Below are 22,306 nucleotides of genomic sequence, written 5' to 3' on the forward strand. Positions count from 1 at the left end.
AGGCACGTTTTATCATTCTGTAACCTCTGCTGACTTCCATTGTATCACCCTTTACATGGGTCTGTTAGCATTTGTTTGGAGCAATATGTATAAGTACAAACGACCATTGTCAGGCCTTTACTGAATAAAGAGGACATAGCCAACTAACAACTAGTCTTAACCTTCCCTTTCTAGGCAAGGTAATAGAAAAGTATGTCTCCAACAGTTTGGAAGCCAGGCTTTTTTGCATGTTTTTGGTCCTTGAAGCTCCACTCCTGTTAACTGTAATTTGTTTGCAAGCATTACAGAACATGTATTCTGTCTCCATGTTGCTATGCACCGCAGTATATACTTTCAAGGGACTGATAAATTTTGTACAACAGATCCCAAGAGGAGCAAACTGGGACAAAAAGATAACCCAGCTTGAGTTTCTACACTTTGGAGGTTACAAGGCAGATTTTGGACTTGATAACGTTACGTTTTCAAGCAATTTTTACTTACTATTTTTATTGACCGAGTGATTATACCATGTGAGTTTCAGTTATTTCATATGTGAGGGAACGTTGAGTATAATTATATACTTCTCCTTACAATGATCAAATTGGTAAAAATATTTAGGTGTTTTAAGTTTGGTATGCAACCTGTGATCTGGAGCCATACTAATGTGTTGTCAGGGTGCCCTAAATCTTGATTGTGGAGTGTAAGAATCTGTGATGATTACTCCAAGTGCTGTAAATGTTAAATCTTAAATGAGATATTGACTGTTACAACATTTGACAAATTCAATAACTCTATAATAATCTACTTCTAGTGTGAAATGTAATAATGATCTTTTGTGTAAAGAAAGTTGGTTGAAAGAGCACTTTCTTACTCATTGCAGTTTTTGTTTTGTTTTTATAGAAGAAGGAAAGGTAAAAACTAAGTAAGCTTTATCAGAAAGGTCTATGTAAATACAGCCATAAGCACTCACAGAAAAGCTGCACCGAGTAAGAAACCCTGGATTTCTTGTCACTTTTTTTGTAAACATGTTCTTTGGTATCTGACTTCCTCTCTCAGAAAAATCCTTCATTCCCAGGCCAGAATCTGCTCAGCTCTCTCCTTTCTCCTGCTCCCCCCTCCCTTAGGAATGTGTAATCTGAGCTATCAACAGCTAGAGCTAAAGCAGGAAGCTAGGAAGACCAAGCTAAAATGGCAGCTGCAATCTTAAACAAATAGAGAAAGCTTCTAGGGCTCTTTACTCAGGTATGATAAAGCTTTCTGTAGAATATAGTGTTCTAGGTGGCACTAATGTGGCAAATCTGTTAGCAGTAAAATGCCAAAATGACTTCCCTTTTCCTTTTATAGACCCAATTCTAATACTAGTATTGATGGCTGGTTGACTAGTGATAAAAAAGACACTAGAACACGTCAAATTAAACAGATGTCCAGGACCTAATAGTGTTCACCCCTAGGTATTAAAAGTGCTCAACCCCTTGATTGCCAAACATTTTTACTTAATTTTCCAAGGTTTTTTGAAGTCTGGCATGGTGCAGAGAGAACATTAGTGAAATGGCAATGTTTTGCCATTAGGGTAATGGCACATGAGGAGATTTGTCGTTTGCAGTTAAATCTCTTCGGAATGCACAAGGAGACTTCAGATGACTTGAGAAAATAAAGCGCTACATGTTTCCTACTGGCTAATTTCTTTATTGCAGAAACTTGACTTTGGGGTGAGCGTGGAAGTGATTTATTTTGTTAAAGTGTTTGATACAGTACCATACAGTAGATTGCTCATTAAAATAATGCCATTTAACTTTGTTCTTAGATAGAGAACAGATTACAAAGAGTGGTGGTAAATCAAAAGTGTTCTGAATGGAACAGTGTTAGTGGATTTTGGCAGGGGCTTGCCCCATTTGCATTTTTAATTATTTTTTTATGACCTTGGAAATTTCAAGTACTACAAAAAAGGCAAGTGCTTTCAAGTAGGCAGGCGCTGGAAAAGCTTCAGACAAAGGCAAAACCATCCCGATGCCATCTGCTGGAAATCATCTTCATGTATATTGCTAAATTACACTGTGTATATTGCAGTTACATTATTCTTGAATATTGGTATGTAGGCAGACATATCAGTACACACAGTGCCTGATCCTGAACTTTAAGAAACAACCCGCACATCACAGTGCAACTGCTTTCAGATAAGCTATTGTTTCTCCTATTTCCTTTTGTACATTCTCATATGTACCACTAGGTATGGCCAAGGAAGGATTTTTAGCAATGCAAACATTTTCTGAGTTAACTTTAACCTTTAAAATGCTGAAACCTTCTTCAGCCTTAGGGTTATCTGGGTTGTCAGGGAACCATTGCTTCTCATTGCAGTTAAAGTAAGCTTTTTTATTTTAAAATCTTGAAAAAAAGACTCTAAACTCTCCTGACATAGAGTCTGCTATTCTTTCTAAGATAGAAGTGAAACCATCCTGCAGAAATCAGTCACTTCCTTATCTAGCATAAAGCTAACTCCTTTAGCATACTGAGCTTTCTTACTTCTTTAAATAGAAAGCCATTCAAAGAGCTACTTTACTTGCTTACTGACTCCAATGAAGGTGGTACTTCACAATAAATAAGGTAATGACTGATTTCTACCGAATGGTTTCATTTCTATCTTAGGATATCAGACTTTATGTTGGAAGAGAGATATGTCATTTTCTGGGCTATTTATAGAGACTTTTTAGGAATTTTAAAATAAAAGATTTACTTATTCTGTATTTGGGGCTAAAGTTTCCACTGCCTCTCACTGTAATTAGTATATCTGTGGTGTTTCTACCATCTGCCTTTCACTATATAATGTATTAAAGATGTGGAGTCATTGTTCTTTAAAGTCACTGTACCATTATTTACAATTGTATACACTCTAAATACGGTATATACTGTATACAAATTCATGGAGCAGTTTTTCATCAGTCAATTTTATCTGGCCTGAAGCCACCTATGCCACTTCCTATTGTGTTGTAGGGTGCCTGACAAATTAATTACAGTTGATTCTTGTCTAAAAAATGCACATTAAAGCATTTTAATAACTATCTGTACTAGCAGCCTTTAGGGCTAGTGCACAAAGTGGTGATTGATCCTGGTGTTAGGACATGCAGGAAAATTTGGAAAAACTGCAACTTTTTCAACTTGTTGCACGATAACCACAACTTTTTTGTATTGTTGCACAAAAGCCAGCACCAAAAATCAGAAAACCTCTAAAAAACTAAAGCAAAGAAAGATTTTCCAGGGAAGGGACACCTGCTATTAACTTCTACATGATCTCTACAGGTTTTAGATGGAGTATTTTCGGATTTGGAATTGTCACGCTTTTGACGCATAATACATTTAATACAATTTTTCTGCAAATTTTTAGTGCAAAATAATAAAAAAATACGACCGTTGGTAAATGGGCATATTTATAGCATGTAAACCATCATCACTGGTGATGTTACTCATAGCAACCATTAAGCAATTAGATTTGAACAGTCACCTACAAGCTAGAAAACAAAAGCAAAGATTGGTTGGTTGCTGTGGGCAACATCTCCAGTGATGTTGGCATACACACTATAATAAATATGCCCCTTAGTTTTGAAACATATCAAATAATGAACATTTTTGTATTAAACAGTACAATTACATCTGACTTCATTTATGAGATCCAGTCATTGAAAGCATGAGGGGCATTTTGCTACTGAAATAATGTGATATTACCGTAATCCTTTTTTACTCTTTTCAATACTACATAATTAATTTTCCTAAATTAAATGAACAAGTCTTTAAATATTCAAATAATGTATTTTCTTTTTTTTATTAGACTGATGAGGAAGATGACCTTGAGGTATGGCTGTTTGTTGTGCTTTATGATAACATGTTGTGCTACAACTAACATATCATGAAATTTTAGTCTTTCATGTTAAAAGGGCCACTGTACAGGAACCTATTCTTGTTTTATATTCTCTCTCAGTGCATGCGAAAAACTAGCTAAGATGGTTATACCTTTCTGCCTGTCTAGTTCCATTACCATATATTTTCAGCTATATGTGCCTAAAAGAAATCAAACCATATTTGCTAGGCCCCCTGCTGGCTCTGTGTAAAGGAATGATGAGAATATAGGAGGTCCATTTGAAATCATTTTGAAGGTATAACCAGAGACACAGAGAACATTCAAGAATATGGTTGCAAGTAAAACTTTATATACCAGTTATATCAGTTATACCAATTATATCTTTATATCTCCATTTTGAGAAATACAAAGGGAATGTGAAAACTTAACTTGTGACCCTTTAAAACACAATAATATGTAAGCAGGTATGTTTGTACCATGGTGTTTGCTTGCATGCATTAATGCTTGAGAGAGGGAAAAACGTGTTTATTTTTTGGGTTTTTTTTTAAATGCGCACGTGATGCTAAACACAATCACATTTTTTAAACAATTGCCCATATTTCCTTCCACAATTATAAATTCATCAGACCCTAATGTAACAGAAATATATATCATTACATTGCTGATCAGTAGATAGGTCCAGGTAAACTGTAGCTTTATAGTGGAGGGGCTTTAGCAATGAAGCTTTTTTTACTAGCATCTGCAGTTTAAATATATGTTTTTGTTCCTTCAGACACCTTTGCTTGACTTTTATAAGAAGGTTGTGAGAGACTATGAACAAAAATTTAACTGCTAAAAGCGCCTGATTGCCAGAGGTCTTCCACTACAAAAAGGACTTCTGGTTCAGAGCACACAGAGGGATGCAGGCTGTCTGTTGCCCAATTGCCCTTTTTAGAAAAAAAAACCAGAATGTTTTGTAAGTGTAGTTTTAGGTGAAAAAAAAAAAATCTAAATCCACCACTAAACCCCCCCCCCCCCCCGGTAGATTTTTAGAGGAAAAATAGCAACTAAACTGTGGCTATGGAACATCTCAGTTATGAAGACAAGCTGACCAAGTAGGGATTTTGTTAAGATTGCTGGTCAAAAAAAAAAAAAAATATATATATATATACACAGGGTGAGTGGCATTGTTAAAAAGGGAACAGGCTAGTTCATACACTAAAGGATCAGTAAGTCCAGTACCAATGGCATACCTCCCAACATTTGGAAAATGGGAAAAGTGACTTAAAGCGCCTACCTTGTACCCCGGGCTGGTGCCCCTTTTTGGAGGAAACCGCACCAGCCCGGGGTAGCTGCAGCAAGCGCTTCCTCTTCCGTGTTTGCACTTGCACATGCGCAGTAGAGTGAAAAGCCGAACTTTAACAAGAAAGTCGGCTTTTTACTCTACTGCGCATGCGCCGCCCCAGAGATTTTGCCGGCAGAGCGAACACGGAAGGAGAAGCGGTGCGGTTTTCTCTGAACAGGGGCACCATTCCGGGGTACAAAGTAAGCGCTTAAAGTCACTTGGGGGTGCCTAACATTTTGGTATCCCCAAGTGACTTAGCCTTTCCTTCTCCTTTAATGTTGCATTTTCAAGACAGAGCCCTGCAATTTGTTTTAGCCACAACATACACAACATTCAGTTCTGAATGCACATGGGTATAAATATGTAAAGTATAATTAAATAGTCAATGTGTATAGGTGTTCTGAGACCTGATTGCAAACATGCATCAAATGCACCAAAATACACCTGTGTGTAAGGCCTAAAAAAAAATGTTTTTATTACTTTATTTTGTATTCACAATTTAAACAGAGGAAATCACTTAAGTGTTGGGGGGAAAAGGGTGGGGGAGGAGTTAAACAGGTTAAGTGGGGTAACTTTTACACTTTGTGAACAAAAAATACTGCATTCTACTTCGAAGGGATAGTTGGGAGTTCTGTTGCACCACAAACCTGGGTATTGGGGTGTCCATCTGAGGGCAGGAGAACTTCCTTGGTATGGTAAATCCATTGGTTCCAGGAGGACCACCATTTGAGGTGTTTGCCAAGGCTATTATTGGCCACGGCTGACATTCTTTCACATATTGTGTATTCCTTGGTTAAGTTGATTAGTTCTGTTTCTGTACACATGAGATTTTTATCAGATTTTGTGTGTCTGATTTTATCTGACCCACAAAATCCTGTCATGCAACAGCACTATATTGTGTTGTATACCACAAAATCTGATCCCTAAAACAATAAAGTGAGTCTGTTCAGATAAAGTCAGATGTAGTGTTTTGTTCCTACACCTACAGCTTTTCTACACTATTAGCCTTTATCCTTGTTGGATTCAGATGCAGCATTTTCTTCCGACAGGGGTGACATGTTGGGTGGCAAATGTTCCATGAAGTTTACACATGAAATTTTTCTGTCAGTCCCATTATTTTTTAGTCCATGCAAATACTCTGAAATCTGTTGATCTGACACCATCCTACAAAACGCCCCTGTATTTTAGCTCTTAAGCAAGAGAATCTTCTCTGGAGTTAACTAATAAGGCTCAGCAGAGAACTATTGCTGTTTTACTTCCTTAATTGATGATGTGCTAGGGGTTAAGGGGGAAGTTGTTTGTGCATGCACAATAGGTTACCAAGATGGTGGTCACATGGCAACCTTACCTAAGAGACTTAGGAGATAGATTTTAATCATCCAAAAGCATAGAACACAAAAATAGCTTAGTGATTCAGTACACTGTGTAGCTAACCTTATTCCAGCAAAGATTATGGAGTATGCTTTTGTTCTTCTTTTACGGATTTTCCCGTTTTGGCTCTTACAGAACAAAAATCTGTTTGAAAAGAAAGGAGTAATTAATATAAACTATATTGATTACAGACCCCATTAACAGAGACAATTTCTATGTAAATTTCAATAGCAGTGACCACTGATAACCCTGTCCCTTAGATGTAATTCAGGGGGAAAATTCTGCGTCTAATGCTGTTTCTAACATGCCTGATTTAGAGGTTTCATGTGAAAATATTGTGACTGGGGATGCAACCTTAACAAAAACCCAAGAATTTAACCAAAATTGTGTTGTACCAAGTGGATAATATACACAAGGATGTAGTAGAACAGTTAGTTTTACCTCAAAAATCTTTAAAAAAAAACTATATCGGACATGGCCCATAAAATATGTGCAAAACCTAAAAAAAACATTTTATAGAGGTTTTACTGACCAGGTGTTAAGAAACAAGTGTGGGGATTCCCAGTGGCTAGCAGTCAGGAAAGTTAGAACTAAACTACATGGAAGTTTTTGAGTACAAGGGGCATTCTTCTGCACATAGTGGTAGAAGAGAAACATGCATTTCTCTGGCCCTAGGCACTGGGAGCATAGAATGCAGAGTATTTGGTGACTTCACCCTAGTGCTGTCAGCAGGTTTTGAATACAGCAGCATACAGAATGAGGAGAACCAGTTAGGAAAAACAGTAAGTGCTCTGAAAAATGAAAATATATATTTTTTTTAAATGCACAACACATAATTTCAGCGTTTGCTTGTCCTTTAAGTTAAGTATCATCTTATGCAGTGTTTTTCAGTGTTTTTTTGGGCAAAGGCACACTTGTTTCATGAAAAAAATCACGAGGCACACCACCATTAGAAAATGTTAAAAAATTTAACTCAGCACAGCAGCAGTGCCCCCCTAGTACACTGGTGCCCAGCAGCAGTGCCCCCCTAGTACATTGGTGCCAAGAGCAGTGCCCCCCTAGTACATTGGTGCCCAGCAGCAGTGCCCCCGTAGTACATTGGTGCCAAGAGCAGTGCCCCCCTAGTACACTGGTGCCCAGCAGCAGTGCCCCCCTAGTACATTGGTGCCAAGAGCAGTGCCCCCCTAGTACATTGGTGCCCAGCAGCAGTGCCCCCCTAGTACATTGGTGCCAAGAGCAGTGCCCCCCTAGTACATTGGTGCCCAGCAGCAGTGCCCCCCAGTACATTGGTGCCAAGAGCCAGCCCCCCTAGTACATTGGTGCCCAGCAGCAGTGCCCCCATAAGTCAGTGTGACCCGTGGCCCCCCCTAATACATTGGTGCCCAGCAGCATTTTACTTCTGCTCTTCGGCGGCTTCAGCAGCATCTTCCCCTCACGCGCACCGCCTCTGCACTTCTGCCTACACGCGACCGCACACAGGCCCTTTTATAACGTTGCGCCCCGTGCGTAATGACGTCACCCGTACACACGGGGCGCAACCAATGACAGGGCCCGGATTTTATTAAAGGGTGCCCGAGCTACTAAGAAAAACTGTAGCATCGCCGGGCCCCCTTTGAAAGTAAAAATTGCGGCCCTGCCTACGGCACACCAGGCAACATCTCGCGGCACACTAGTGTGCCGCGGAACAGCGGTTGAAAAACGCTGATCTAGGAGATAGGTAGGTTTTCACTCTAATGGTGGGTCCCTTGTCCTAAAGGGGCTCTGACAAAAATCCCCTTTTGCCCGTTGATTACAGTGGCCCTATAGTGATTGCTTTAAGTAAAGTGTACTTGGGCAAGGTTGTATTGAATCATTCTTATCATGTAGCATATCATATGAAACCAATTTCATTACCATTCAATGGATGATCAAAAAATTAGGGATCATTAATGAATGCATCTGCAAATGTGGGTCCAGTAGACAACTGTATGCTGTGGGGAGCAGCAAGGCTGCAGAGTAGGTCTGCAGGCTGCTTTGCAGAGAAAGACCCATCTACACAAAACTTTGTCCTTTTTAGAAATAAAATTCACTGCTAATCAATAACTTGGCCATCAGAATGTCATTAACAGGCATTAGAAAATGTTGCCACATTTTGCTTAAGCTTGAGTTCTAAGGCAAATAATTACACTAACTAAATGTCACTTAACCAGGTCTGCAAGGGAAAGTTGGCCATCACTGTGTAAATCCACATGTCCCTGGTCAGACTTCACCTATTTCTACCATCCTTGCAATACTTTCAGAACTAATAACTAGGATGAACATCCCCTGACAATTTCCTATGGACTCTCTTCACCACAGGTTTTAATGATGAAGTCCTTAAATTGTTTTCTCATGCCATTCATGTAAAACTCACACAATCCCTATTAAAAACTGTATCATCATCCATAACATGAGTTTTAGGTAAGAGGCAGAATCATTGTCAGCCAAGAGGTGATGTACCAAATATTTAATGATCAACGCATCCAAAGATCTGGGCCAGCAGATGGAACCTATGTGTCTTCCTAGGAACATATACCTATAATAATATAGGTATCTATACATATAGCTAAATAAGCCAATCAAGAACTCGGTTATACCCATGTTCACCAAATATAGCTTACTAATAACTTAGTGATTTTAAAAATTAAATGTATTAATAAATACAGTCATGGCCAAAAATGTATTTCTCACAAAAAAGTATTCCAGTAACACATATTTGGTATACACATGTTTATTCCCTTTGTGTGTATTGGAACCGAACAAAAAAGGGAGGAAAAAAAGCAAACTGGACATAATGTCACACAAAACTCCAAAAACTGGCTGGACAAAATTATGCCTTAATGCATTCTCTATTACAATTAATCAGCAACCAGTACATATTCATACATAATACCATGTTCACTAGATACACTTTATTGATAACTCATCAGCATTAAAAACTGCATAAGTTTCAGCAGAAACAAGGACATTCATTCCGATTAGAAGAAAGAAGGTTTATCTAAATATGCAGGGTTTTTTACAGGGAGAGCTGTGAAGTTGTGGAATTCTCCCCCTGAATCAGTTATATTGGCTGATGCATTAAATAGCTTCAAGGAGGGGTTGGGTGGCTTTTCAGCAAGTGAGGACGAAGCTTAGTTTAGTACGAAGTACGAAGTTGGTCCAGGAACTGGTACGATTGCTATCTTGGAATCATTAATTAATAATAATTATAATAATAATTAATAAATTAAAGAGGGTTTAAAATGGGTTTTTGCTTTCTTCTGGATCAACTAGAAGTTTTATGTAGACATAAAGGTTTGAACGTGTATTGTCTTTTTTTAACCTAACTTACTTTGTAACTATGTAAATATCCCTTATTAATGTGTTCACTATTAATTAGTAATTAATTAGCAACCTGTATATATATTTATACATAGTTACAACCTCCTTATAATGTGCACAATATTAACCCACTCCAAATGGCCAATTGGGTATAGAGAAGGCACTCTTAGGTATGTCTGTGGATTTCCTCACTTAATCCATAAACACGTACAAGACAGTATTATTCAATCAGTCTAATTACTTTAACCCAGCCTCCTTAATCCAGGCATGAAAGCCTGCCCACCAGCTATTGTTTGTGCATGTGTGGTGCAGCAAAAGAAAGTTCATATACATAACTATATATATGTAACTTGACCAAGAAGATTCCAACCTCACAGGGTAGGAGGTAGCTCTCCTGTATATGGGCTTAATTAATGTTTCACTGTCCGCACATGTACTATATGTCTATTCCCAAGTTTTGGCTACCTTACCCAGACCCTGTACATGATATTACATGAAAGTGACCATTATTTATCTCGAAATGATCATTGTGTGTATAAATGTCCAGCAGCATGCGTACTTGGTGAACAGTGCTGCCTTCCATTATCACGTGTCACTGACTGCTGGCCTGCAATGATATCTAAACTAGCTATGTCCTAATATTTGTCAAGTCTATTTGTTTCCAGTGCATACTATACGCACTCCATTTCCTTAAGTTAATGCCACACAGGCTGAGAATCAGCCCCTACACTGGCATCAGCATTGCGCCAGGCCAGTTGCAGGCATATGGAGTGGATTTCAGCACAGAAATTTGCATATAGGCACCGAAATCCACTCTGTGTGTCTGCACCTGGGCCAACACAGTACAAAACTTTGCCATCTGCTGTAGAAATCAATGGAAGCTGTTCTAGGCAAATTGTAACAATCCTTATTTCATTCGCAGTTTTAGAGTTTCTTGTGATTTTTTTTCTTTTGTATGCTCAAAACAATTATTAGTATTAGTTTTCTTACTCTGGATTCATCATGGTTTTATTTGTGCTTTTTATATTTGGATCTTTTAATAAATAAGTCAACATTTGTGCTTTTTTAATTTGTGAGTTTTTTCGTGGTTGAAAAATCCACAAAAATTACCCACATTTGAATTCTGATTAATATGCCTCTTAGACTTCAATTTAATCTACTATTTTGAAGTTAATTATCCTAGCAACCAAGAAGCTGTTAGGACATTAAAGTCAAAGATAAATAATAGATAGGTAAGTACAATAAGCATAAAATAGAATATGAAGCCTCACAGTTTGGTTGTGAGGGTTTCTGTCTCAGATTTTGTCCCATTAGATAGTGGTGTCATTTACAGGCTGCAAAGGGGCAGAATAGGCAGTCTACTTTGAGAAGTAGCTTAGAACTTAGCATAATAAACATTCATTGGATGGAGAGCTTTGATTCTTTTCTATGTGTTGTTTTCTTTTGCAGAGTGGAAGTGTTTTAAATCATTCCACATTAAAACAAAACAGTAATACAACACAGGTAGAAATCATCAAAGGGCTGCATTATTCTGAAGATGCAGCAGAACATGAGAATATGATGGCAATGCTTAAAGCATCATCTAAAAATGACGGCACAAGAGCATACTCTAGAACAAGAAGCACCAAAGGTATGCAAAATGGATAAAAACAAATTAGGGTTATACACAAACAAACAGATGTATATTTTTATAACAGCTTAACCAGATGTTTGCTTCCATTCAAAGGGCTGCAGTTTTCTGAAGATGCAGCAGATCATGAGAATATGATGACCATGCTTAAAGCATCATCTAAACATGGTGGAACAGGAGCATATTCTAGAACAAGAAGCAACAAAGGTATTCACAATTTATCAAAAGGAATTAGGGTTATGCACACACAGACACATTTTTCTCAGTTAAATAGCATTACTCAGCTAGATGTTTGATATTATTGGTTTATTTTACTATACTAATATTGTCAAATGCTGACTGATACATGCCTGCAGTAGACTTTACTTAGATGTGTTATTAGAATTTGCCTGCTAGCTCTAATTTTAGTCCATACTTAGCATAGTAGCATACTTTATTCCTCAACAGACTGAGGCTTACTAAGTAACTGTTGTTCTTCAGCACTGCCACTAAGGGGCACATTTACTAATCCACGAACGTCCGAAAAGTGTCCGAATGCATTTTCTTTCGTAATGAACGGTATTTTGCGATTTTTTCGTAAATTGACGCGACTTTTTCGTAGCCGTTACGACTTTTTCCGTAAATTGTCGCGACTTTTTCGTAGCGTTACGACTTATGCGAATTGTCACGACTTTTTCGTAGCCGTTGCGCCGAGTACGAAAGTTTCGGATTCATTCAAGCTTCAGTATAGTGACTTTCCTTGGGCCAGGTTGGAGCTGCAGAGTGCTATTGAGTCCTATGGGAGGCTTCCAAAATCATGCAAAGTCTGAAGGGTTTACGAACGCTCAATACGAAAAAGTCGCGACAATATACGAGCAAATCGTAACGGCTACGAAAAAGTCATGACAATTCGCGCAAGTCATAACGGCTACGAAAAAGTTGCGACAATTTACGAAAAAGTCGTAACGGCAACGAAAAAGTTGCAGAATGTTCGTTTCCAATCCAAATTTATCCCATTCGGATTTGTGGATTAGTAAATGTGCCCCTTAATGTGGATGATATAGCTTCCCCAGAATGGATTATAGCTGGGCTTAATCTTTTTGACAGAGATGATGTAGAAATATTAAAACAAATGTGCTACAGGTATGGGATCCCTTATCTGGAAACCCATTATCCAGAAAGTTCCACATTACGGAAAGGCAATCTCCCATAGACTCCATTATAAGCAAGTAATTCTAATTTTTAAAAATGATTTCCTTTTTTTTCTCTAATTATAAAACAGTACCTTGTACTTGATCCCCACTAAGATGTAATTAATCCTTATTGGATCCAAATCAAGTTTGTTGGGTTTATTTAATATTTAAATGATTTTTAGCAGACTTAACTTATGGAGATCCAAATTACAGAAAGACCCCTTATCTGGAAAACCCTAGATCCCAAGCATTCTGGATAACAGGTCCTATACCTGTATATGATATATATGCAGGGAGCCGAAACTAGGGACTAGGGTGAAAAGGTATCTTAATACAAAATGTATCTTTCTTTAAAATTATTTTCTAGGGCGCCTTGGGTCACATGAAGTTTCAGATATAGCATGCAGTGCTGCAGATGAAATCATGGAGAATATTGTACAATCTGCAAATCCAAGAGCATCACTGAAAGAAAGAAGGCGCTCTCGAGCAAACCGTAAAGCATGTAAGTCTCAGATACTCTGAGTGGGTATTTTGCATTTTATTTGTGTAAACAACTTGATAATATACTATTTGAATAACTGCTTCTGCAAAAGTGTAGGCCACTTCTTAAATGAAGCATAGAATAAGTACAAATTGGTTAGAATCTATAGTGACATGTCAGTGATGTATTTAGAATAGTGTTTTTTTTTATATAAATGTTAGATACAGTAGACCAAATACTGAAAGTATTAAAGTGAAGTTACATATGTAAATGTACAGAAAAATGTTGACTTTGTTTACATATTTTTATGAAACCACTGGGATGGTTGTGAGACAAAAATATCCCATGAGCCTCATGGCCTCATGTGGGACTTTATTTGTACAGCACTGAATTAGCAGAACTGAATTTTTTTAGCAGTTTTGGCTGCATTCCTTTCATCCTTCTTTGTCTCATGCACAAGGCTAGGATGGCACCAGACCTAAATGCACTCCCCAGTCAGAGGAAGTGATGTGGGGATGTGACATGAAGCATGGCATGTTTTGTCACGCACATGCTGCAAGCGCGTCACTTGCGCATGTTGCTGCCTCTTATCCCCTTCGTCCCCCCAGCTCCGTCGCCATATTTTTACATGAACTCTTCAGTGGTAGCTAGGGGAATTTTTTCTTTTTTTAGAACAAAATCTGTTATTTAGGCACCCAAGAGCCACCCCCCAAAAGCTGCTGCACTAAGCACACCTCCTCAAGTGCTTATATACTGTATAAACAGACCCCTGCTCGTGTGCACAGTTTTTCGCATTATACATTATTTAAAATCAACAACTAACATTCCAGTTTAATTGGGCAGATCTTGACCAGATCTCACACCTTGCCTCAGAAAACAAAATCATTTTTATTACCACACATACAAACTTATGGGTGTCAACCTGTAAATTCATTTGCTAAAAATAATAAGTAAATGTACAGCTTCTCAATTTTGCCATGAATTGTTCTTGTTTGCAGACCTACACTGGTAATATAGAGACATGCCAAAAAGATAGCAAAAAGGGTTCTTGCTTGTTTTTCAGAGGGAGAGGGTGCTCTGATAAAACTGCCCATTCCTGCTGTCACCTTGCTACTGTGCAATAGTGGGGTTTCTTAGTATACTGTGCAATTTTTTTGGGAAAGTGTACCCTATGAGTCAACTTTTTATTTAAAGAATAAATTTTACATTATTTCCACTGAGGTAAGATACAACCCTGATTACCTACATCTTGTTTTTCGTGTGTACCCTATGAGTCAACTTTTTATTTAAAGAATAAATCTTACATTATTTCCAGTGAGGTAAGGTACAACCCTGATTACCTACATCTTGTTTTTCGTAGCCTACTCTCCTGTAACTGAGTGTCATATATTTTATATATCTGTCAAAGGACAAGGAAAGGCTAAGTCACTTGGGGATGCCAAAATGTTAGGCACCCCCAAGTGATTTTAATCGCTTACCATGTACCCCAAGCTGGTGCCCCTGTTAGGAGAAAACAGCACCAGCCCGGGGTACCTGTAGGGAGCGCTTCCTTCTTCTGGGTTCGTTTTTCAAGGACTACATGACAGGCGCATGTGCAGTAGAGTGAAAAGCCGACTTCTAAAAAGTTCGGCTTTTCACTCTACTGCGCATGCGCGCTCGAGCGAAGATGGAAGGAGGAAGCGCTACAGCTACCCCGGGCTGGTACTGTTCTCTCCTAACAGGGGCACCAGCCTGGGGTACAAGATAGGCAGTTTAAGTCACTTGGGGGTGCCTAACATTTTGGCACCCCCAAGTGACTTTGCCTTTCCTTCTCCTTTAAGTTTTGTTCCCAATTCTTTTTTGTATATACCTTACACAAACATAGTTACCAATTCTCTAATGAAAAGTATCTTACAAATAGATTGAAATAGGGTATTAAAGAGGTAGTTCACCTTTACTGTTAACACTTTTATTTACTTAGTACTGTTAACACACAGTATTTAGTAGAATGCCCTTTTCTTTGCAACTTTGTAGTTGGTCTTTATTTTTTACAGTTTAAAAAAAAACACAAAATGAAGACCAGTTGTAAATTGTTCCAGAATATCAGTGTTTACATCATACTAAAAGTTCATTTTAAGGGAAACTGCCACTGTATGATAATTTTTGCTAAGGATGCCCACTTTAAGACAGGTCATGTTTCCAGGTGGCCTAATATATATGTATAAGATCCATTGTCTGAAAACAAACCTGTAAAATTTAGATATGTTAACTTTTCACTCTCGGTTTAAACGTAACCATCAGTTTATCGTAGGGTTTTTAAAACAGAGCTCGCTGAATGTGCTCATGTATTGTGAGAGCCACTGGCACAAATTCCAGTCAGAACAATATCTGTTAACTCTCCTATACCAGGCTTTGCTTGGCCAAACAAAATCTGCTGTACTGTGCTAATTAAGTTTCTCTCTTTCCTTACTGTTCCCCACCCTTTCTGCCATTCAATGCTTATTTCTTATCAATTTAAAAGCAAAATCAGTGCTATAATAAATGACATTGCTCAGCTTTATTCTGCAACCTATACACCTTACCTTAAAGGAATAGTCACACCAAAAAATTTGAGTATTTTAAAGTCATAATATAATGTACTGTAGCCCTGCGCTGGTACTACTGGTGCCTTTGCTTTAGAAACTTTAGTTTATATAAACAAGCTGCTGTGTACCCATGGGGGCAGCCAGTCAAGGTGGAAAAGTATTTTAAAAACATTAGTTTTCCTCTTGTTACTAGTTGTGATGCAGTTCCTTTGCAACTCTGCATCTTCTCCCAATTCAAACATGTGTTTATATAGTGAAAAAAACTCACTTGAATCCTTCAATCCCAGTCCCATTTCTCACATTCCTTTTTATTATTTTTCATGTAGAGCTAGCAAATTCTGCAAATATTAAACCTAGGATCCAGCACTGCAAAACAACAGTGCTAACTATTGTGTCATTGTGTTTTGCAGCAAACTCTTCTTTTTTTTTTTTTTTTTTTTAAACTGGCCACCCGGGAGTACAAAAAGGCCTGGATCAGTTGAACCATTCAGTTTGATTTGAGACTTTCAAAGCCTCCTTGAAGGTGTCAACCCACTGTGCTACATATTTTTTAACATATGTAGTTCTGCAGCATTCTTTGTCAACCTTTCATTAAATATTCGATGTTCCTGGACAATAACAAAATTAATTCAGTTAAACTTTATCATGAACTTTATCTTGTCACATGTATGTGATTTTGGAGCAGCAGTTCCATGTAGCATTTACTTGGAATCCAAATTGCAGAATCTACAGGGGCAACTTTCAGCATTAAAGGGGGCTGCAAACATGGGGGAGGATAGGAAACTCAAGGAGCAACCACAGGCATGGGTCAGTGAAGTGGGTCGTGGAGAAGGGACAGTGGAGGCTAATGAGGGAGATAGGCTTGTTACAGTCAGGAGGGAAAGTAGGGGATGGAAGGGTAGGGGGCTGGTCCATGGTTTGTCCCAAGCAACAGATTAACCATTTGGAGTGTTTCTGCAAAGAAAAGTGGGCAAATCTTGCAAGTCAAAACGTGCCATGCTGATAGACTCAAAAAGACTGAGTGCTGAGGTGCTTCAACAAAGTATTAGTTTAAAGTGATACTGACAGCCAATTAAACAATTTTTTTTTACACCTGCTGTTGTGTTTTAATTTGTATCAGCTTTAAATTCCTTATAAACTAAATTTGCAAAGTTTTTCACTTCATAATTAAGGTAGCACGAATTACAGACCCACGGAGCAGCCATGTTTGTTCCCCTCTTCCAGGTTCTAATTGAAATGCCTCCCAAGTGAATAAATATGCCCAATCACAAACCTGCAACGCCCCTTCTGCTTTCTGCCTGTGTGTGACAAGCTCAGCTCTGTTGTGTAATGGGGAGGGGGGAAAGAGAGCCCTTAGAAGCAGACAAGCACTGGAGAGCTTAAGTTGGCCTTCTATTTAATTCTTCATGGGAAGAGCAGAGAGGGGGCACAGCCCCTTGAAGTAGGCAGGCAATGGAAAGATCAAGCTACCTGCTATCTAGTTCACAACTCCATGCAATGCTATGCGAGGGAGGGAGGGAGGGGGAACTCTTTGAAGCAAGCTGAATCCTCCCAGTTTATGACGTAGTCCTTTTGACAGATTGAGAAGCTACAGTCGGGTTGCCAGACAGTCGGGTTCAGGATCTTCAGTAAGATTTATATAGAGAAACAGGAGTTTTAGGAAAAACAGTCAACATGACATATAGGTAGGTTTGGAAGTAGGTTCATATTTTTAAAATAATTTTTTTTGGTGTCAGTATCACTTTAAGGGTGTGCACACTTATGCAACCATATTGTTTTAGTTTTTTTGGTTTTCTTTCCTCCACCTAAAAGATTTCAGTTTGTTTTTCAATTGAGTGGTACAGTTTATAGGTCACATTAAAGGTGGAAAAAGTTCTGAAATGATTTATCTTTGTCTCATTTTTGTACAGCACAGGAACCTGACATTTTATCAGGGGTGTGTAGATTTTTTATATCCACTGTAAATGTTTTCTCCTAGAGAGCTTAGTTCAGTTTTAGCCAGGCTACATTTTCTGATTTTCTAATTTATTTGGTATGGTATTTATGGACTGTAGAAAAGCTGATGTAATTCCAAGTTATTTGAAGGTTTGTTAAGGGATCACATTTTTGAATACAGTATGTTCTGCAGAATGGCATTATAAATAATAATTAACATGGCTTTATGAAGGCATTACAGGTGCACAGAGGCCCAAACAGCCCCCACCAGCCCACTAAATAGTGACTATCCATGGCTTCTTTCAGCAGCCGCTCTGGCATTTGCCAGAATCCACCAATTGCCAGTCTGTGCCTGTAAAGTAAGTAGGAACATCAACAGTGGGGTTTTAGGAGATGTGATTTATTTACATTTTATCAAAGCTTTTGATAGAGTACTACATAAACAACTGCTAAACTACGATATGCTTGGAAAAGGGCTGAAGGATTATGTACAGAATGTGTCTATCAATGGTATATTCTCTGCTTTGTGTATAAGTCTTAGTTGGATCCTGCAGGGTTCTGTATTAGGTCTGCTTTTATTTAATTTGTTCTTTAAAGAAAAACTACATAAAATATAGGTCTCTTTTTGAGAAAAAAATTGTATGTTTTCTAATTTATGGAACTTTTCATAACGTCCACAATAATTTCATTAAATTTCACAACTTTTTAACGGTTTTCGCTAACGCCCACGAAAAAGTCGTATTTTTCACAAAACTACAACCATTTCAGAATTCATTGAAGCTTTGGTATTTGGCCTGGTTGGATATGTAGAGTGCCATTAAGTCCTATGGAAGGCTTACAAAATCATACATTGAAGGTTTCAAAGCCAGAAAGGTTTTCATGCCATTTACGAACATTCGGATCCGAAAATTTAGTTTTAGACTTTCGGAATGGAACCACGATATTTTCGTATGACGGATCTGATTATTCAGCCCTAAACATTTGCCTTTTACTTCTGTCCCATCCGATCGACAAAACAAGGCTTTTTCGATATTGGTCGCCTCGTCAATCCACCATATACGCACTGAATGTTTTGTACGATAATATCTCTGCATGTATGGCCAGCTTTACATATATGCTAAGTTGCACCAGTGTGGTAACTGGTTCTGATTCCCCTTTTTGGTTGCTATGGGTAATTACACCTGTGCAGTTTAGCACCTCTATACATAATGAGCTTAAGAATGCGCAAGGTTATATAGCAGTCCAACACAATATTAATAAACATTCCTGCTATTTACATTATATTGTCAGCCATCTATATGTCTTGGTATACTCTTTTTATATACATTTTTAACTGATTAACATTTTATTATAAAACATATATCAAGGAGTGAAACTTTATTAACACTTTTTTTCTTATTGCAGTAAGAAGAGCACTGGAAAGTGAAATGACTCAGGATGAAGCCACATAACTAGGACAAGTCACCATACCTAAATTAGAGAAACATCAACTTATGGATGACGGACTGGAAATTTAATAAAACATTGATTACCAGTCACTTTTATTTTGTTTTTATAATACATTTTTCAAAGAATATTTAATAAATTAAAGTAATGGCATGTTCCAGATTGTAACATGAATGTGTCAGTATGGCTTGGAAGAAGTACATAGAACCTAGCAGTGTAAATTGGCACCATGCAAAACCATTATAGGAAATTTGTATTTTATAAACATACTAAAATGATAATCACGTAGTATCCAACCGAGCCCCCCAATAGTTGCAGGGTCTGAATTCTTTCTAGTTATGGTCTTGCCATTACCAATAAAATATTTGAACAATATATTCAAGCTAGCCAACTACATGAAAGTCATCCTTTGTGTGGCCAGTCCTACACTCACTTTCATCTGATTCACATAGTTTTTTACAGGGACTGAGTTTTACCTGCAGCTTGCTTACTTTCAAGCTTAATCTCCCAAAGGCCTTTTTTAGCCGATCCCACTGATCCCAGTGTCCACCACTGGGATCACCTGACTGTTGCTGGGAAAGCTGGGAGCTACAACATTGAGCTGACCACTGCTCCTGTATATACTACAGCAAAAAAGGGAAAGTTGTTGTCACCACTACATTTTAAACCATTAGCCATGGTTGCAATCACCACAAAATTCATACAAAGACAAGGGGTCCTCTGCTCTCCCATTATCAATATCTATAGGATATGAAAATATTTTGTGCATTAAGCTAATAAAAATGCCCTAATAAAAAGCAAAACAGTGATTGTTTTTCAGGCCAGTCCTACACTCACTTTCATCTGATTCATTAAGAATTCTGCTGCAATTATGTTATACAAAGGGAGAAAGTTTTACCTGCAATTTGCCTACTTTTGAAGCCATACTGGTTTAAAAATTCTGGTTAAAATCTGGAACATGTCAGTACCACTTTATGTGCAGTTTAAAATACTGTATGTTTATTTTAACTGGCACTGGAAACAGTTTAGTTATGATGTATATTCCTTTTAAAACTGATGGAACATTCACTATTCACATTCAGATTACTAACTACTTGCGTAATCTGAAGAATTAAGTTTGTGCTTTTCAGCCAAGAAATGTATTTTATTTATTTTATTGAAAGAAGCTTTAATGAGAAACACATATATAGTACCAGTTATTTTATTACAATGCCTTGCACTATGTGCATAATATTTATTAGTGCAATTTTTTAAATCTTGGTTGCACTGAGTGCAATTTTTCAAAAAATCTTAGCAAAAAGCGTGTCTTATCACACTATTTCATCTGCTTAATTAAAATGTATAATTAAATTAATTTATAGAAATTGTTATTTATGTTAGAGATCATTAAACATGCAATTTTATTTAAGATTATACTGTCCAGTTGAATAATATGCACATCATACTTTTTAATTTAAACCTGCCTCAGTTACCCTTCCTCTGTCTAACCCTTTTGTCCCCATAGCACTGTATGAACCCAGAGTGGCAAATTCTTATTCTTAATTATGTTAATTCCTGCTACTGGTAGCATAGGTCACACATTCTGATGGGATGGGGAGTGAATTCTTATGGGGGTGGGAGCAGGAGAAGGGAGAGAGATGCACAGACTCCAGCCCCAGGAATGAATCCTTCTGATACCTGAAGTACATGTACACAAAAGAAGACAAGAAATCCTGTGTTTCTTTTGATAGAGGACTCAGTGCAGCATTTCTGTGAGTGCTTATGGCTGTATTTACATTTCCTTCTCCTTTAATTTGCATCAACAGTAAAGTATATCAAAAACCATTTAGATTTTTATGCATCTTATGGGTAGATACGGCTGTATTGTGTGTGGGAGAAAGGTACAGCATGCCACCGAATCCAAATCAAATGTCCACTCAGAGGGAGGAGAAAGAGAGACTATACAGGTAATTTACAACTGCAGGTGCAGTTGTGGGCTTCTAAATTTGTCACAGCCATTCATTTTATTAAACATGCTTACTTCAAAAGGCGTTCCTTGTACTTCAAAAATTATAGCCAGGCAGGGACAATTACTGCTTTTTAAAATCATATTTAATAGCATATTTATTATAGTGTGTAAGCCAACATCACTTACATCTAACAACCTATCAGCTTTTTGCTTTTGGTTTCAAACTTGTTCAAATCTATTTGCTGATTGGTTACTATGGGCAACATCACTAGTGTTGTTGGCTTACACACTATAGTAAATATGCCCTTAAGTGTTCTATTGGCACACTCAACCCCTGTTCTCCAGTGTACTTGCACCATTTGAATTTCATTTTTATGAGCACGTGTTTTGCGCTATTTTAATTTTTTGGCATATCACATACTGTGTTATTTTTATAGAAGCATTCAAAGTTAAACTTAACTTATATTTCACTATTCATCCTTGCCTGAGGCACACCAATGAAAAACCAAGCCAGTAAGAAGAGACTGTCATAGAAAAAGAAAACATGGTCAAGGTTGTTCTGTGATGATCTCTTACACTGTTGCCATATGTTAAACCAGTCTTCCCCAACCAGTGGCTCGCGAGCAACATGTTGCTCTCAACCCCTTGGATGTTGCGCCCAGTGACCTCAAACAGGTGTTCTGGCTTGGAGGCAAATGTTGATTGCATGAAACGCAATGTAAAGCCAAACAGAGCCGTCTATAGGCTGCCAGACCACATAGGGGCTATTAAGTTGCCAATTATAGGTCTTATTTGCACCCCAGGAACCTTTTCCATGCTTGTGTTGGTCCCCAACACTTTTTTCATTTGAATGTGGCTCATGGGTATTAAAGGTTGGGGTCCCTGTGTTAAATCACTCCTAGTTAGACTACTTTTGAGGAGCTCTGTATTATTGATGTGCAGGACAGGAAAAACTCAGCCCTCACTTGACCCTAACATGAGGAACTTTAATCTACAAAATGTTGCCATTGTAGGTTTCGTGCCTAAGCCATACCCTCATCTTCCTGCTCCTTACTCAGCTTAAGTATGCTCCTCTGGTTCCAAGAAATCTTTGGGATTAGAGGAAGAGTGTACGTTCCAACTCTGATTTGCATCCAACACTAATCTGCAGTGGGTGCTTTTCATGCACTTGCACTTCAGTAAAATCATACACAGGGAGAAGAAGAAAAGAACACCTTAACAATGAGAATTATTTACCAATCTTGAATGTGGACTATAAAAACGTAGC

The 22,306-nt window shown here is 37.9% G+C and overlaps 1 protein-coding gene across 1 annotated transcript in view; it reads left to right on the forward strand.

Annotated features, from left to right (window-relative positions):
• The window catches only part of fhod3 (formin-like 3), a 146,999-nt gene extending 126,500 nt beyond the window's left edge, over positions 1 to 20,499 (forward strand). The window contains exons 23-27 of the mRNA XM_031903981.1: positions 3,800 to 3,823; positions 11,313 to 11,493; positions 11,590 to 11,700; positions 13,033 to 13,167; positions 19,050 to 20,499. Of these exons, the coding sequence (XP_031759841.1) occupies positions 3,800 to 3,823; positions 11,313 to 11,493; positions 11,590 to 11,700; positions 13,033 to 13,167; positions 19,050 to 19,096 (498 nt within the window). The 3' untranslated portion in view covers positions 19,097 to 20,499. The remainder of the gene's footprint in view (positions 1 to 3,799; positions 3,824 to 11,312; positions 11,494 to 11,589; positions 11,701 to 13,032; positions 13,168 to 19,049) is intronic.
• Positions 20,500 to 22,306: the final 1,807 nt, after the last annotated feature.

Source organism: Xenopus tropicalis, chromosome 6, assembly GCF_000004195.4.
Source record: "Xenopus tropicalis strain Nigerian chromosome 6, UCB_Xtro_10.0, whole genome shotgun sequence".
NCBI classification, from domain to species: domain Eukaryota; kingdom Metazoa; phylum Chordata; class Amphibia; order Anura; family Pipidae; genus Xenopus; species Xenopus tropicalis.